Source organism: Vidua macroura, chromosome 5 (assembly GCF_024509145.1).
Source record: "Vidua macroura isolate BioBank_ID:100142 chromosome 5, ASM2450914v1, whole genome shotgun sequence".
NCBI classification, from domain to species: domain Eukaryota; kingdom Metazoa; phylum Chordata; class Aves; order Passeriformes; family Viduidae; genus Vidua; species Vidua macroura.
This window is the reverse complement of record NC_071575.1, coordinates 61,210,200-61,224,219: the sequence shown is the minus strand read 5'-3', so window position 1 is coordinate 61,224,219 and position 14,020 is coordinate 61,210,200. Positions and strand designations below refer to the sequence as shown.

General features: G+C 38.5%; 1 protein-coding gene across 7 annotated transcripts in view; it reads right to left on the bottom strand.

The window, feature by feature from the left end:
* SLC26A5 (solute carrier family 26 member 5) overlaps window positions 1-14,020 on the bottom strand; it is a 38,180-nt gene that overhangs the window by 15,571 nt on the left and 8,589 nt on the right. For 6 of the 7 annotated variants that reach the window (XR_008437072.1, XR_008437073.1, XM_053977304.1 and 3 more), the window contains 8 exons: window positions 10,808-11,021; window positions 8,971-9,110; window positions 5,674-5,784; window positions 4,959-5,140; window positions 4,280-4,444; window positions 2,686-2,838; window positions 1,346-1,428; window positions 1,104-1,251 (listed from right to left, as the gene is read on the bottom strand). Coding sequence is in view for 5 of the 7 variants with exons in the window: in XM_053977304.1 (XP_053833279.1) it covers window positions 1,104-1,251; window positions 1,346-1,428; window positions 2,686-2,838; window positions 4,280-4,444; window positions 4,959-5,140; window positions 5,674-5,784; window positions 8,971-9,110; window positions 10,808-10,962 (1,137 nt within the window). In the remaining 2 variants the exon portion in view is untranslated. Of the gene's footprint in view, window positions 1-1,103; window positions 1,252-1,345; window positions 1,429-2,685; window positions 2,839-4,279; window positions 4,445-4,958; window positions 5,141-5,673; window positions 5,785-7,948; window positions 8,015-8,970; window positions 9,111-10,807; window positions 11,022-14,020 lie in introns of those variants that run through there. The other variant, XM_053977308.1, reaches the window with a different exon arrangement.

Sequence of the window (14,020 nt, the reverse complement as noted above, 5' to 3'; positions counted from 1 at the left end):
CTACTCTGCATCTTGTTATTTGTAACAGAGTAATTTGAGTCATACATTTCCAATAGTTCACAATGAGTTTTTCTCTTTGTGTTCATACAATCCTTTTAGGATTAATTTAAACACTTGGCATGCACTGCTACTGTGACAAGGAGCGCTACACTTAAACACCCAGGTGAAGTAGCATCTGGTACCTCCTGAGGGAAATATTTAGATACTTGGGTTAGCGAAGATTATGTTTAAGGTAAATAGAGCCAATTACATTCATGCTGCTACAGATTTGTCTTCTTCTCTGTTTGGGTAACAGAGTACAATGACATGAAGGATGAGATTCACCTGACCAGATGTAAAACTCTGTAGGTAAACTTCATTACTTTCAGAGAAAGGCAATCATTTTGATAAGGGGGGGAACAGCTGATCTGTGCTGTGTCAGATGTGTGCTGTAGGAGATGTGTTACAGCACAGCAACTCTGCCTCCCTTGACATCACAATGATATCGACCAATAATCCAATTGAAGTTTTGATTCTAAACTGCGCAGGGAAGGCCAGAGTAGGTGAGAAGGACATATCATTTTAATTTTAGGGAGTCCTAAACACAGTCCTTATCACTCAAATCATGCTCAGAATGCTAAGTATAGATAGGGCCAATTGCTGCCCTAGAAAATGACAAGTTGCCCATTTGCAATGGGTGCAAATAAAAAGAAAATAGAAAACATAATTGGAATTTTTAAACTCTAGACAAGAGTTCTTTGACACATAAGGTACTGTATTTATCACATGGGACCTCTATGCTTTGCTCTGTTACAGAAAGCAGAGAAAATGTAGCTGCTCATCAGGACAGTATGGCCAAGTAATGTCTGCCCCAAAAATTAATGTGTATTTTCAAGTATAGCAGAAGTAGGCTTCTAAAATGAAGCTAAAAGTGAAACTGGTTATTTAAACACAGCCAGAAGAACTTATACTAATTCCTGGCCTTTAAATGTGTAGGCTGCCAAAAATCTGGCCTGATTCCACTATTGAAAAAACCCTCATTTTTGCCAATATCACACTCTACTTTAATGATGTAACAAAGGTGCTACTGAGAATTTTCAACAAAGCAACCCCGCTATTTTTACCTGATTCCCATCGATGGTGTAACCGTGTTTAAGGGCAAAGATCTTGGCCATTGACACAGCCATTGAAAATCCAACTACTGCTATTGCTACTGCATCCACAAATATTGCTGGGATTAGATGAATCTCAGGAACTGCTGGTGCACGTAACCTTGGAGATTAAATTAATATTTATAAATTAATATGGTAAGAACTATATGCAATACAGAAAAGGCACAGTCTTAATAAGAATGTATCATCCCTACCCTTGAGGAATGTTCCCAACAACATCCACTTTGTATGACTCATTCAGATTCATTCCAGCTGAAACTCCTGTGCCAATAATGACCTAAAAATCCACAAACACATTTGTAAACATTATCTAAAAAGAGATAAAACCACTTGAAGAGATACAAAGGTTAGCTGACTATGATTAATAAACACAAGGGATTACATTTATGTGTCAATCAGTTTTCTATGAGTTAGGGGCTAAAAAAGCAGAGAAAAAGGAGGAAGCGTCATGATTTTCCCTTCATCGTGTCCAACTTGTCCTGATTTTATAGTTTTTTTGCAAATAGTTAAATGGAACATGCTATGATATGATATGAATCACTCAAACTCCCTTTGCCTAAGTCAAGCTCAGGCGAATTAGTGTATTGGAAAACTCAAATGCAAGGACACTCCTGCCTGTGTACCCTGGCTTATTTGCATGTGCACAGCCTGTTACCTGTAAAGAGAACTGATGCAACAGCAAAGAAAGGAACATTGTTTTGCTATTGCCTATCAAAAAATACCCTATTACACCATCTCTCTCACCTCTCATCAGCATCCCTTTTCTTTGTTCCTTCCATCTAGATAGTGCCCATACCTTCAATTATTCCATTTCTTGACTCCATTATGTGCAGTTTTTTTGAGAGCTGTAGTAATCCGAGAATTCATTTTTAAATCAAATAACTTTTAAAGACAAAAGGTTGCCTGAGCTGTAGGCTTCATGTGTATTATGATAGTCTGTTTTACACATGTATTTTAGAATAGTCATTTGAAACAGAATCAGTGCTGCAGCTAGTTATCGATCTCAGAAACAGAGAAAGTAAAAAGTATTAAGTCCTGATGGTTCCTGCTCTTCTTTCTGCTACTGCATTTCAAAAAGCAAGCAAGCCCTGCAGAACCTCTTAACAGGCATCTGTAAGCACCTTCCTTCAGGAAAGGGTTCTGAGGTCTTGGACTCCATGTGGGAAATGTCACTCTTGGACTTCAAGTGGGAATGCCACTTAAGACACTCTGCATTACCTTGCAGGGAATCAGTCAGGTGCCCAAACTCCTGGATAGAGAGGGTTTTACAACATATATATATCTACCCATTGCTATACGGGACTGGGGGTGTTGAAGTTGTTTTTCAATTCTTCTTTGTGACTTTGTTCTCCATATGGGCATTCCAGTTCTTAATTTTAAGAGAATCCAAACCTTCAATTGGATCAAGGCTCAAATGAATTATGTTCATTGGAAGTTACTCTCAAACTCAGTAAGATAAGATAGAACATAAGATAGTTTCTACAGCTTTAGAATAGCTATATAATTTAGCCATAGAATTTCCCAACTGGCTTACCACAATGATCTCCATAGGAATAGGAACTGGGAGCTTCTTCTTAAAGCGGAAATTGATCTCCTTGCCAATCAGCAATAGAACAATGCACGTTAATCCAACAATCAATGCAGCAATATTGGTTGTCGTTATTTTTGAAAGCACGGCAGCTATGCTCTGTAACATACCAGAAGCATCATAATTATTCTTAAGAAAATAGAATCTTCATGAAGATTTGCCACAGAAGAGTAAATTATACATTGCTTTTCAGCTGTGGTTTCATTCTAAATTTATAACCACAGTGAATGAGGGCCTCACCAAAATACCCACTGTTCCTATAAAACACAGAAGACTAGAGTATCTCAGTGAGAGAAATGCACTTGGATCATTTACAATATCAGTGTTCCTTAAAGGGGTAAAATTTGGAGAAAAAACTTCAATGGGGTAAAAAGCCTAAACTAAACCATGTCTCTCATCCTCAATATTTTCACGCATATTCCTCAGTAGCAGCTACCTGAAAGTAATAAATGCAAACTCCTTCTAATACTTTCAAATATTCTTTGGCAAGTCACATTTACTTAGAGCTGCATAGCTGCATAAACTATTCTAAAACAATAAAGCTGCTAATAGAAATATCGAGGTTGCCATAACAATATGGTTAAATAACAGTGATCCTGCAGTGCTGGATATTCCATTATTTGGAATAATGCTGACCATTATTCCAAATACCTTTTAATTGAAAACATTACTAAAAGGTATTAGAAAAAAAAACCCTGCTGGAATACACAAGTTGCTAGAGGGTAAATAATTGCCCATACTGATTATTCCTCCTTCTTCCACTGCATTAAAATAAATAAATGACCTCTGGGTTAGAGGTCTTTGAAAGAAGATGAACATACCCTTTGCAGACTGAAAATTGCAAAAACTGTCAGGATGTTATACATTCAAGATGTCCTGGTAGTATGCATCCTGAATTCATAACTTCCCTTCTATTTGTTTGGCAATTAGTATGACTGGTTCCCAGTTTCATGAACTGAACAGCATATTTTGGAATTAATCACTAATGCAGACTTGTTTGCAAAAGGTTTGTTATATCTGCACAAACATACAAAAAGATTCCCACAGAGTATTTTCTATAACCTACATGTAGATGAAATCCTGAAGCTTCATTATTGCTGAGCCATCAATCTGCTCAAAAGCTTAGGTTTTCACAGACGTCTGAGATCTTCCCTTCCACTTAAGAGTGCAAAGATTCTGAGAGTAACATTTCCTAGCTTTGCAGAAAATGCCTGATTTACAGTGAAGCATTTCAGGTGCACATTTCCCCCCAAGGCACAAGAGATTTGCTTCAATGAACAATAATTCTTCATATTACGAAACTACATTCAGCAGAATCCCAAAATCTGCCCATCTCAGACCATGTGGATCTATCGAGTCACACTTGGGCTGCACTTTCAGATATTCATATATTGCTATGGCACTTAATGACCTCATACCCAGTGTTCAATACTGAAGATTATTCTACTTAGTGCCAAATAATACATAAAAACAGGAAAAAGCTTAGGAATTACATCCAGACAAAAAAGAATCTGCAACCTTAGTAAGTGTAGTTACTCACATATACAACTGAGAGGGGTCCACTGTACCGGCTAGTCTTGATACCAAGGAGATACTTTAACTGGGAAGTAAAGACATGAACTGCAGCTGCAGTGGTAAACCCTCGCACCAGAGGCTCCGTTAGATAGATAGACAGAAATCCAAATCGAAGGAAACCTAAGCACAACTGATGAAAAAGAGAAGTGTCAACCACGTGACTCCCACTATAGTCTGGATATAGCACACACCCACACACCTCTCTCCTTTCCTCAATTCCCAAGCCAGATCAGGGAAACCTGAACTTGGCTTTTCTAAAGCCACAGTTCAGTAAGCTGCCATCAATGCACCCAATCTTCCATGCCACTGGCAGGTCCAGTGTGAGATATGGGTACATATGTATGCATTGTTTGTGTGCATTTATGGACAGATTAGAGAACGCCAGTTGAGTTTTTCTGATGGGATAGGAAAAAAGGAAAAGGGGGAAAATCCTGTTTTTTTCCAGTACAGCTAAGATGCCAGATAAAGTCCAGACTCCAATGCATCCATCCCCAGTTCTGTGATGTGGCTGCCATAAAGCAGCCTGTGTCCCACATAGAGCAGTGCAGAAGCACAAGTCTGGTTACAGGGGATCCACTGTGACCCAGCACCCCCTGCAAGTCCAGCAGCAGCAGCTGCCCCTACAGCAAACTGTGAGCACATACCTGGATAAGTCCTGAAAGAAAGGCGAGAGCCACAGCTACCTGCACCCTCTTGGTATCCCTAGCACTGTAATATTCAAGGACATCTGTAATATTAGTAGAATTAGAGTCCAGAGAAACCATTTCATCAGGCACTTCTCTCACAGCAACACTACCAACCATCATACTAACCACAGCAAAGGTGCCTGAAATAAGAGAGAGAGGAAAAAAATTGCTTAAAATCTTGGCAAGTCTTGTTTTTAGGAGTGGTTCTTATTGAGATGTGTAGAATTAAACTAAAATAAGAGTTTTCTACCTTAATAATATATTTTTTAGTCCCCAAATCTGCTCCAGTACTCAGCACCATTAAAGCCAATGGTGAACATACACCTCTGCAGTTGGTAAACACCATCATTTTTTTTTTCTATCTCAGTTTCTATTTTGCACTTTAAAGATTCATCCTGGCCACACCAATGAAATCACAGTTCAGGAGTTTGTAGCACACATTTCTAGATCTAATTTGATACAAGATGCTCTTCTACTGCTTCCTAAGTAAAATGGATAAGCTAACAATAAAAAGTACTGCTTATGTTCCACACATTTGCATTTCTCCTATGCACTTAAATTTGAATTTATGGAAAAAACTACACTTTATACTTCTCCAATTTTATTTTTTAGAGCTTTATCAAAAACACACACACACACAGAGGCAGATTTTCAGTTATCCATACAGATATACCTATTGATATGTGCTTGGAGGTTCCAAAGAAAGTATACAGAAAAACAGGATAAAATGAAGAATATAGGCCAAATACTGGGGGAACAGCTGCCAGCAAAGCATAGGCTAAACCTAGAAAACAGACACAAATATCTATGTTAAGTAAACAACAAAAATAAAACATCTGAAGCAAAGGGATTTAAGTCTACTAAAACTGAATACACCTAATAGGAATTGTCCCACACCTACAGACTTGTCCCAGGTTTAAAAAAACAGGAGATCTTTCAGTGAATAGTCTTTAAATGTATAATACCCTAGGACAGTGTCTAGAAACATGATGGCTTGAGTCAGGAAACCAAAGTCTCTAATTACAAGCACTGCAGGTGTGTGTGTGTTTGTGTGTACACTTGTGCACCTGTTTTGCCTTTGTGGGTGAAAACACTCCTTAATGGCCAACAAATTATTTTTGTTGCTTTTGTTTCCATCTGCAGAAGAATCTAGTTAGAAACACCCAAACCCTCATAACAAGTGGGACACATTTGACTTTCTTTCCTTTTCTGATCAGACATGGTGTTCATGGCAACCCCTAACTGACTAAACACTTTCCTCCTCCCTCACTCCAGAATGACTGGGGTAACATAACAGTTTATGTTTTCACAAAACATACTTCAAAATGTAAAATAAGCAGAGAACTTCTGACAATCTGTATGGTCAAAAAGCTTATACAGAGTCTGGTATTCTTCCCAAGAACAAAGTCCTTTTTGTCATTAAGCCCTGTCCAGTCCCATGCAGTGGAATGCAATCCACATTGTTCCTATCTGTAGTGGCGGCTGACAAGCACAACCATGGAGCTGTGGGGGGAAGAGCTCTAAGGCACACCAGGGAAGAACATCTCCCACCCTCTGTGTGACTCAGGGTGTGCTCATCATGGGAGCAGGCTCACAAGCAAGTGGTGTACATCACGTGATATGGCACACAACTGTCCCAAGCAGTTCCAGCCAAAACAGCTCTAGACAGCTTGTGTTAATGAGAATTGATACCAGAACAGAACAAACGGGTCACAAGGAGAAAACACTGTATCCAGGCTTGGCTTGGTTCTGCACTCTCACAAGTGCAGGCTGGTAATACCTGTGTGCTCTTGCCACACTTGGGCAGACTGGTCCAAGTGAGGAGTAAAAGTCTCAATGGACCAGTGCAAATTCCAAACAGAAGCAATGGTTCACCCACCATGGGGAGCCAGTGATACTCAAAAACACCTCTCCCTAGTAATTTAAACTGAGAGACAAAGCATACATTAAAAAAAAAAAAAAAAAAAAAAAAAAAAAAAAAAAAAAGAGCTAAACCAAAAGGGTCTTCTGTGCCATCCAAGTGATCTTGTGCAGCGTAGTAAGTCACAGGGCTCTGTTCTAACCCTAAGCAATATCTGAGTCCTTACCAAAAATTCATATTCTCACCTAAACTGGACTGATGGTATCATTTATTCTCTTGCTCAAATGAGCATTTCATTAAGTACTTGTGAAATTCCTCCCACATATCTTCTCTCACCCAAGGGGTACCTCTCCTGACATCAGCAAACACCCTGTACTGTAACAGCCTGGCCTTCAATATGATGATGAACTTAACAGTACAAGTAACCAGAACTGAAAATCAGTGTTCAAAACTGGGAGGGTGGGTCTATGTCAAGTTCTTGATCTGAATACCCTTTTATTCCCTTTCATTTGTACTGGCATTTTTAAAGACTGCCAGTGCCAAGAAAATAAAGAGATATTGACCAGATAGGAGGCCATGGCTTAAACACCATGGTCATTGTAGTTCTGCCTGGAATGATTCCCAGGCTTCTTTGAACCCATGCTTGCTATAATTCCATCCATTCCAGAAAATTGAAAGCTCCAACTTTTGTGTTTTCAGAAAAGGAAACATTAGGAGCAGTTTAAGGGTGTGTCTACAGGCGCCAAATGAATAATGTTTACTTTTTAAAAGAGTCACAAAATTAAGTATAAAGTTCACTGCTGACCACTTAAATTTTAGTGTTCTTTCAGGTCATGACATAAATTATGTTTCAGTATACAACTGACAATGTTTGTGTCTACTATATGACAGATATGCCTGAGAGTTAACCACATTAGCTATCAGTTTAAGATAAGTTTATGCTTCCGTATGTGGAAGAAAAAATAACCTTAATCATAAAAAACAAAATCAAAACCAAAACCAAAAACAAAACCAGGAAGATACAGAAATAAAGAAATTATCTGCACAGACTAAGTTAGGGTATTTAATTATTGTAACGGGTTATCACCTATTAAAATCTTGGATTTACAGATGACTTTTTCAGACCTGCTTCAGCCTAAAGTGGAACAAGTGACGTGTAAATATTAAATAAGTCAACACAAAGTAAAGTTTCATATGCTTAATTACATCACCCTCTGGACAAGGCTCTGCACAAATCAAAGAATTTCCTTGACTCCAAGACCTCCTGGAAAAATCTACTGAGACTGTGGCAGCTATTGTGAAGCTGCCATTCCCAGAGCAGTGGGAACCCCATAATGATATTGCTGTAGAAGTGCTGCTGCTTTCTAACCTCCTAACACTTCTAAAACTGCTAATAGTAAGTGCTGGGCTAAACAAAAGATTCTACTGGTCCATTCACCAAGAGCTGAACAGAATAGTGAACACTGGCTTTCTCTGTCTTCCAGAACCTGCTCCTACTTCAGGAGTGGGCTTCACTTAGGCTGACACTTTCAAGTAATTTCATAGAAGTTTCCACAGATTTTCAGTCTTGTTACAGACAATACTTTTGATTTAATTATACCATGTAAATCACTGCCTGCTACTATAGTACCAGCATAAACTGGTGACTTCTAGCCTTAGGGATCAGTCTGAATTCTTACATGTTCTTCTTTGGTTAAATTTAGTTTGGTTACTTTGTCTCAGTTGCTTCCTGAAACATAATGTCTTATATGTCTGCTACCCCCTGCAGGAAATTTGCCATGACTTTCAGGACAATGAGATCAGTAAATTATATGGTGCATTCGGCAAAAGACTGGACATGCACTTGAACTGTGAAAAGTTGGTCTGCCATTGCGAACTGTGGATACTGATTAGAGAGGGAGCTTTTTTCAGAGTTTGGTGCATATCACTGACATGCAGTTTTAAGGGAATCATCATTCTGGGCTGGTCTGCAGAATCCATGCTGATCTCCACAGAGAGCCCTGAGATACACATCCTGTTCTCAGGAGCACCTCGGGATGTCAAGAACTGCCATAAAAGCACACACAGAAAAAGTAAAGAAAGGATAATTAAACCCAGAGGTACACTCACCTTGAGGAAGCTGCATGACCCCAGTGCTAATACCTGAGATTATGTCTCCCAATAAGTATTCCTTCACTGGGTAACGAGGCAGCCATTTTAAAATCGGTAAGAAACTGTAAAGATGAGACTTGGCTTTCTTAGAAGAACAACTGGAATTACAAAACAGAAAGAAAGTTTGACACTAGCAGGGGACAAACAAGGTGCAACAATTGTCTTTCATCCTTATAAAGGAAAACAGCTCCTTTACAGGCAGGCTCAGACTCCTGATGACAGTAATTTCTGGACATGCTTAAGGACAAACAACTATGCCCCCAGTTAATTTAGCCTTTAATCACGTGTTAGTGCTGTTAACAAACCTTATGGAACTAGAGATGAGAACAAAAGTCTTGTGAGGCTGGAGGTCAGTGGGAAGTAAAACTGTTCCAGTCCATGCACAATTGAGTGGTCACACAACACCTTTTGCTGAGATCATTCCAAGTAACAATCTGAGAATAACTTGCTTCCTGATAGTAGTTTTCACTCATTAGAATGCTTTGCAGTGCTTTTTCCCATTTACTATTTGTGTGCTTTATACTTTTTTGATAATAATATTTTATAGTATTATACTTTAAAAATGCCAAAACTATTAATTTAACTATTTAATAATAGCACATAATTTAATAGTACTTATTACTATCACCACCAGTACTGACAGACCCACTTTCAGGCTATTTGAGAACACAACCCTTCTTCACCCAGAAGGGAAAGGCACTGAAGCCAGCAGCACTGACCCTTGGGACTCTTAGCAGAGCCATTAACCTTTTGAAACCCTGACTCATGACAAATGAATGGAGCCAGGAAATACATATCTCTATCCAGTACTGCCTTGCATCATACCTTGATTGTACTCTGGTAAGTTTAACCTTGGCTAAAAATGTAACACAGTGATTGTACAAATGCTTTTCTGTGTAGGGGAATTGCAAGAGAATTGCAGAGATTTGTTAGCATTTCTGAATTGCACAGTGAAGAAGCTTGTTGCTAAAAGTGAGAGAATCATCCACACTTCTCCATGGTTAAGTAGACCGTATCACAAAAAGGAGGATTTTGATCCACTTTCTTTTAATTCAGGACAGATAAGTTTTCTGAGATAGAATTAAGTGTCTTTACCATGGAAGTCATTCCATAAACCAAAGCTAATCTTCAAATGTCAAATCATGTGAACAGGAATATTTTATAGAAAAGCAATTCTGTTGTCCTGCAGAACAAGGTTTGAGAAAGAAATGGAAAAATCTCTGCAAGTGAAGCATGGATAAACATAAAGCTAATGAGAACTTAAATCTCCTGGTACCATGGAGCAAGAGAAGCACAGTTAAAGACATTTCTAAGCAGATGATACTTAGATTCCAAGGCAGTTAATTAAAAGCTAGATAATGCCTTTAGTAAGTTCTTATTAGACTAATATTTAGATTTCTACACAGCTATCATACATCTCCATTCTTTTGTGAAAGGATCATGTGAAGCACAAATTTGGCCATAAGTATTTCCACATAAGGACAGATATTTTTCTGGGTCTTATGAATTCTTGTCACGTGATTTGACTAATACTTCACATTCCTATGCTGTGTATTTTCCTTTTGCACTTTGATGAAGGCAATTCAACTAATTTAGCCAACATTTTCTAATATAGTTCTCCATTAACATTAAAAGCACATACACAGCTTCTTCCCAGTCTTGCTGAATGGTCAAAGTAGAATTAGTGGTTTTATGTTTTAGGTTTCTGTGAAGAGATTACCAGCTAAGTGCATGAATCAATTAAGAATTATAATATTTCTAACCAATAAAACAAAGATAAGGCAAAAAGCCCTACCGACAAGAATGTGCAATCTTCTGCCCTAAAGTCTGCGGGGTTCTCTGTCGCCTGTGCAGCTGTCCTTGCAGGAGCTCCTGGTTGTATACTGGTCTCTGCACGCAATACCTCTGGGTTTGCTCAAGACACGCTTCTTGTTCTTGAGCATGTTCCATAGTTGATCTCACAGAGCAGTAGTGAAGGAGGAACAGTTCCACAATCTCCACCAAAAAACCTGGTTGCAGACAAAATAAGTCTGGTTTCCTTTTTAACCTCAGATTTGGCATTTCCTTTCAAATAATGTATTTTAACAAGCTAGAGGCAAGAACTGTGATTGCAGTCTAATTAAATAGTCTGTAACAGCAGTAAGAAAATAAATCATACTCAGTCTTTAGTATATATGTAAGCTATTAATTTATGCTTCTCTTGTATAATGAAACCTTTTGCATTAATTTCTTTGTAAATAAGAGCTGAAACTTACTCAGAAGGTTGTAGTCATGTTTATCTGGATTTTCCTGCAGTTTTTAAAGAATAGGAGGGAGATTCCTTTATTGCTGAGTTACTTCCTGCTTACTCACAAACTGGCATGTCCATTTTCAAAAGACAGAACTTTGACTTTAACACTGAGAAACCCACTTCTTTCCTCCAGATTGTCAGTTGCTTCCTGCATCCATCCACCTGCCTTCCTCTCTATTTCAGAAGCTTCTTTTTCCAAACAGCATCTCAAGAATACCCAATTCACTACTTCCAAACAGTTATTATTTCAATGGATGTGCCACTTACTGCTATTCTCAATCTGCACGGACTAAAACAGGAAACGGGAGATGTGCCCAGTTTTAAAACTAGCCAGAAGGTTTGTAAAGATCTATCTGTCTGTCTGGTTCAGTGCCACAAACATCTTAACATGTTTAAAAGACACTCTGCTAATTCCATTGCCCCATGTTTGCTGCTTTCAGAAATAGTGGGCAAGAAACACACTCCCAATTCTGAGCAAAGTGACAGGACTGCTATGTTGTTAGGCAGAGATGCTGGCTAGTGCCACATTCGATGACAGAACGCGAGTGCAGTGGGAAACAGAGCCATCATTGTGAACAAGGCCTTGGGCTCAAGTCCAGCAAGTCACTTAAGCATGTGTTTGCCTTCAACCAAGGGTGCTAACCCAGGGGTGTTCTGTTTTTAGCTGTACATCAATACTTTTCTGGGAAAGGGTTACCACGCAGAAATTAAACAAATTGCTACCTAAGCACTCAGACAAAGCTAACCATGATTGGTCCAACATTCCGATTCAGCAAATACAGTCAGACCACCAGCAAAATATCAATATTGCTATCTATGTCTTCACTCTGATGAAAGTGCTGGAACTTTCCACTCAGGTCTTGGTAATCTCTATCTCCCAGAACTGACACAGCCTAGCATCTCATCACTTCTCAGTATTTCATAAGCAATACTTTCTCTATGTTGTCAGCCACAAAAGGATATTTTTACTAAAATTGTAATTTTTCATTTACTGCACACTCTAGATTGACTTCAGCTTTATTGTGTGAAATTAAGGTGATCCTGCTTGAGCAGGGAGGTTGTAATCTATGATCCTCAGAAGTCCTGTCAAGCCTCAACCATTCTGGGATTCCATAATGATCCCTTATGTCATTATTCACACAGAATCTATCTTCTCCAGAAATTAATTGATGTGTTCTGGCAACACTGGCCTTATCTACAAATTAAGAAGCAATTTTAATCAGTCCTAAACAGAAAATCCACTCAAATCAGAACAAAAACTGCAACTGCATGCAAAAGACACAGACCAAATCAGTTCAATGACTCTGTTTTGGCTAAACTTCTCCAATAAAATAAGAATGCAATATCAAAACATTTTTAGCCAAGGTTTTGAAAACACACACCCTGCCTTCTTTCTGCTACAAAGGACAGCAACACAAGACAGTGCCCTGCTAACCCCAAACAATCCAGGTCCTGAATTTCCACCTTTGAGTTTGTTCAGCTTCAAGTAGATTGGTTAATATATGGAAGAGCCACATTAGCTTGTAATATAAATCTAGACCTGGAGAGGTCTGGAGGTCTCCAGTTCTGTACACATGCTCCAACTCTTCCAGGTACTATGAGCATATACAGAACAACAGAAGTTCCATCCTGCCTCTGTTTTTCATGGTAAAATAAATTATACAAATGCTGTATTTGACTAACTGTACAAGGCCCAACTCTAAATCAGTTATCCAGACCATGGCAAGTGTTAGTTTGGAATACTACCAGAGATCACTACCCAAGTTTCACTACCACTCAGTCTGAAGGTTTTTAAACTGTAGATCGAATGTTTCTGATTCTGTTAGAGTAAGGAAGTTACACTGCACTGAGTCATGAGAACCACTTAAAACAAAAGTAACTTGAGGGAGGATATGATAAGATCTTGTCTTTATCTTCACAGTGGATACAAGAACATGGAAAACAAATCACATGTCATTAAAAGAGATCCTATATCTACCTAAAACTACTGCTGGATATATCAAACTCTATTTTTCCATGTCATTCCACCAACTTCACCTTAACAGCCCTGCATAAGCATGTTCCTTGATGGCAACCTAAAATACTAAGATGTAGATAGTACAGTAATAAAGTTTTTAATATTATCCCTCTCTTTTGCAAAAGTACACAGAGAGCAAGATTGAGATGCTTGTCTTTGAGAGATGATACACATTGTCCACTGAGTAGCAAAATAGTAACACTTCATTACTGGTTTGACTGTCTCTCCAAGTGCTTGCTGTATGACAAACTGGCAGTTTGTCAGTTTGTCACAGTTATCCAAGGCTCAGAAACTGAGTCTTGCCCTTCACTCTCAGAATGCTTGAAGAAGAGCAAAAGCAAGGTACTGCCATTTTCATGAAAAGAAAGCTTACTGCTATGGTTTCTGAAAACTCACAGACTTTTATCCAGAGGAAGAGAAAGGCAATGGTGGATAGTGGAATACTGCTCTCCAACAACCTTTGAACTTCATGGCAAGAATAAAGTTAAAAAGCTGTAAGAACACTGTCATTAATCTTATCAGCCAGATAAGAGTTGAGTTGAAGTAGTTAAGACCTGTATGCAAAAGACTTAAGAGTTGGCAATTCTTTATCTGACTGATAAAGGCCTGTCTTATATCTTTCCTGCTATTATCAAATTGAAGGTGTTAAAGAAAAAAAAAAAAGTGAGGTAAACATGAACTTATAACACTATCACTAATAA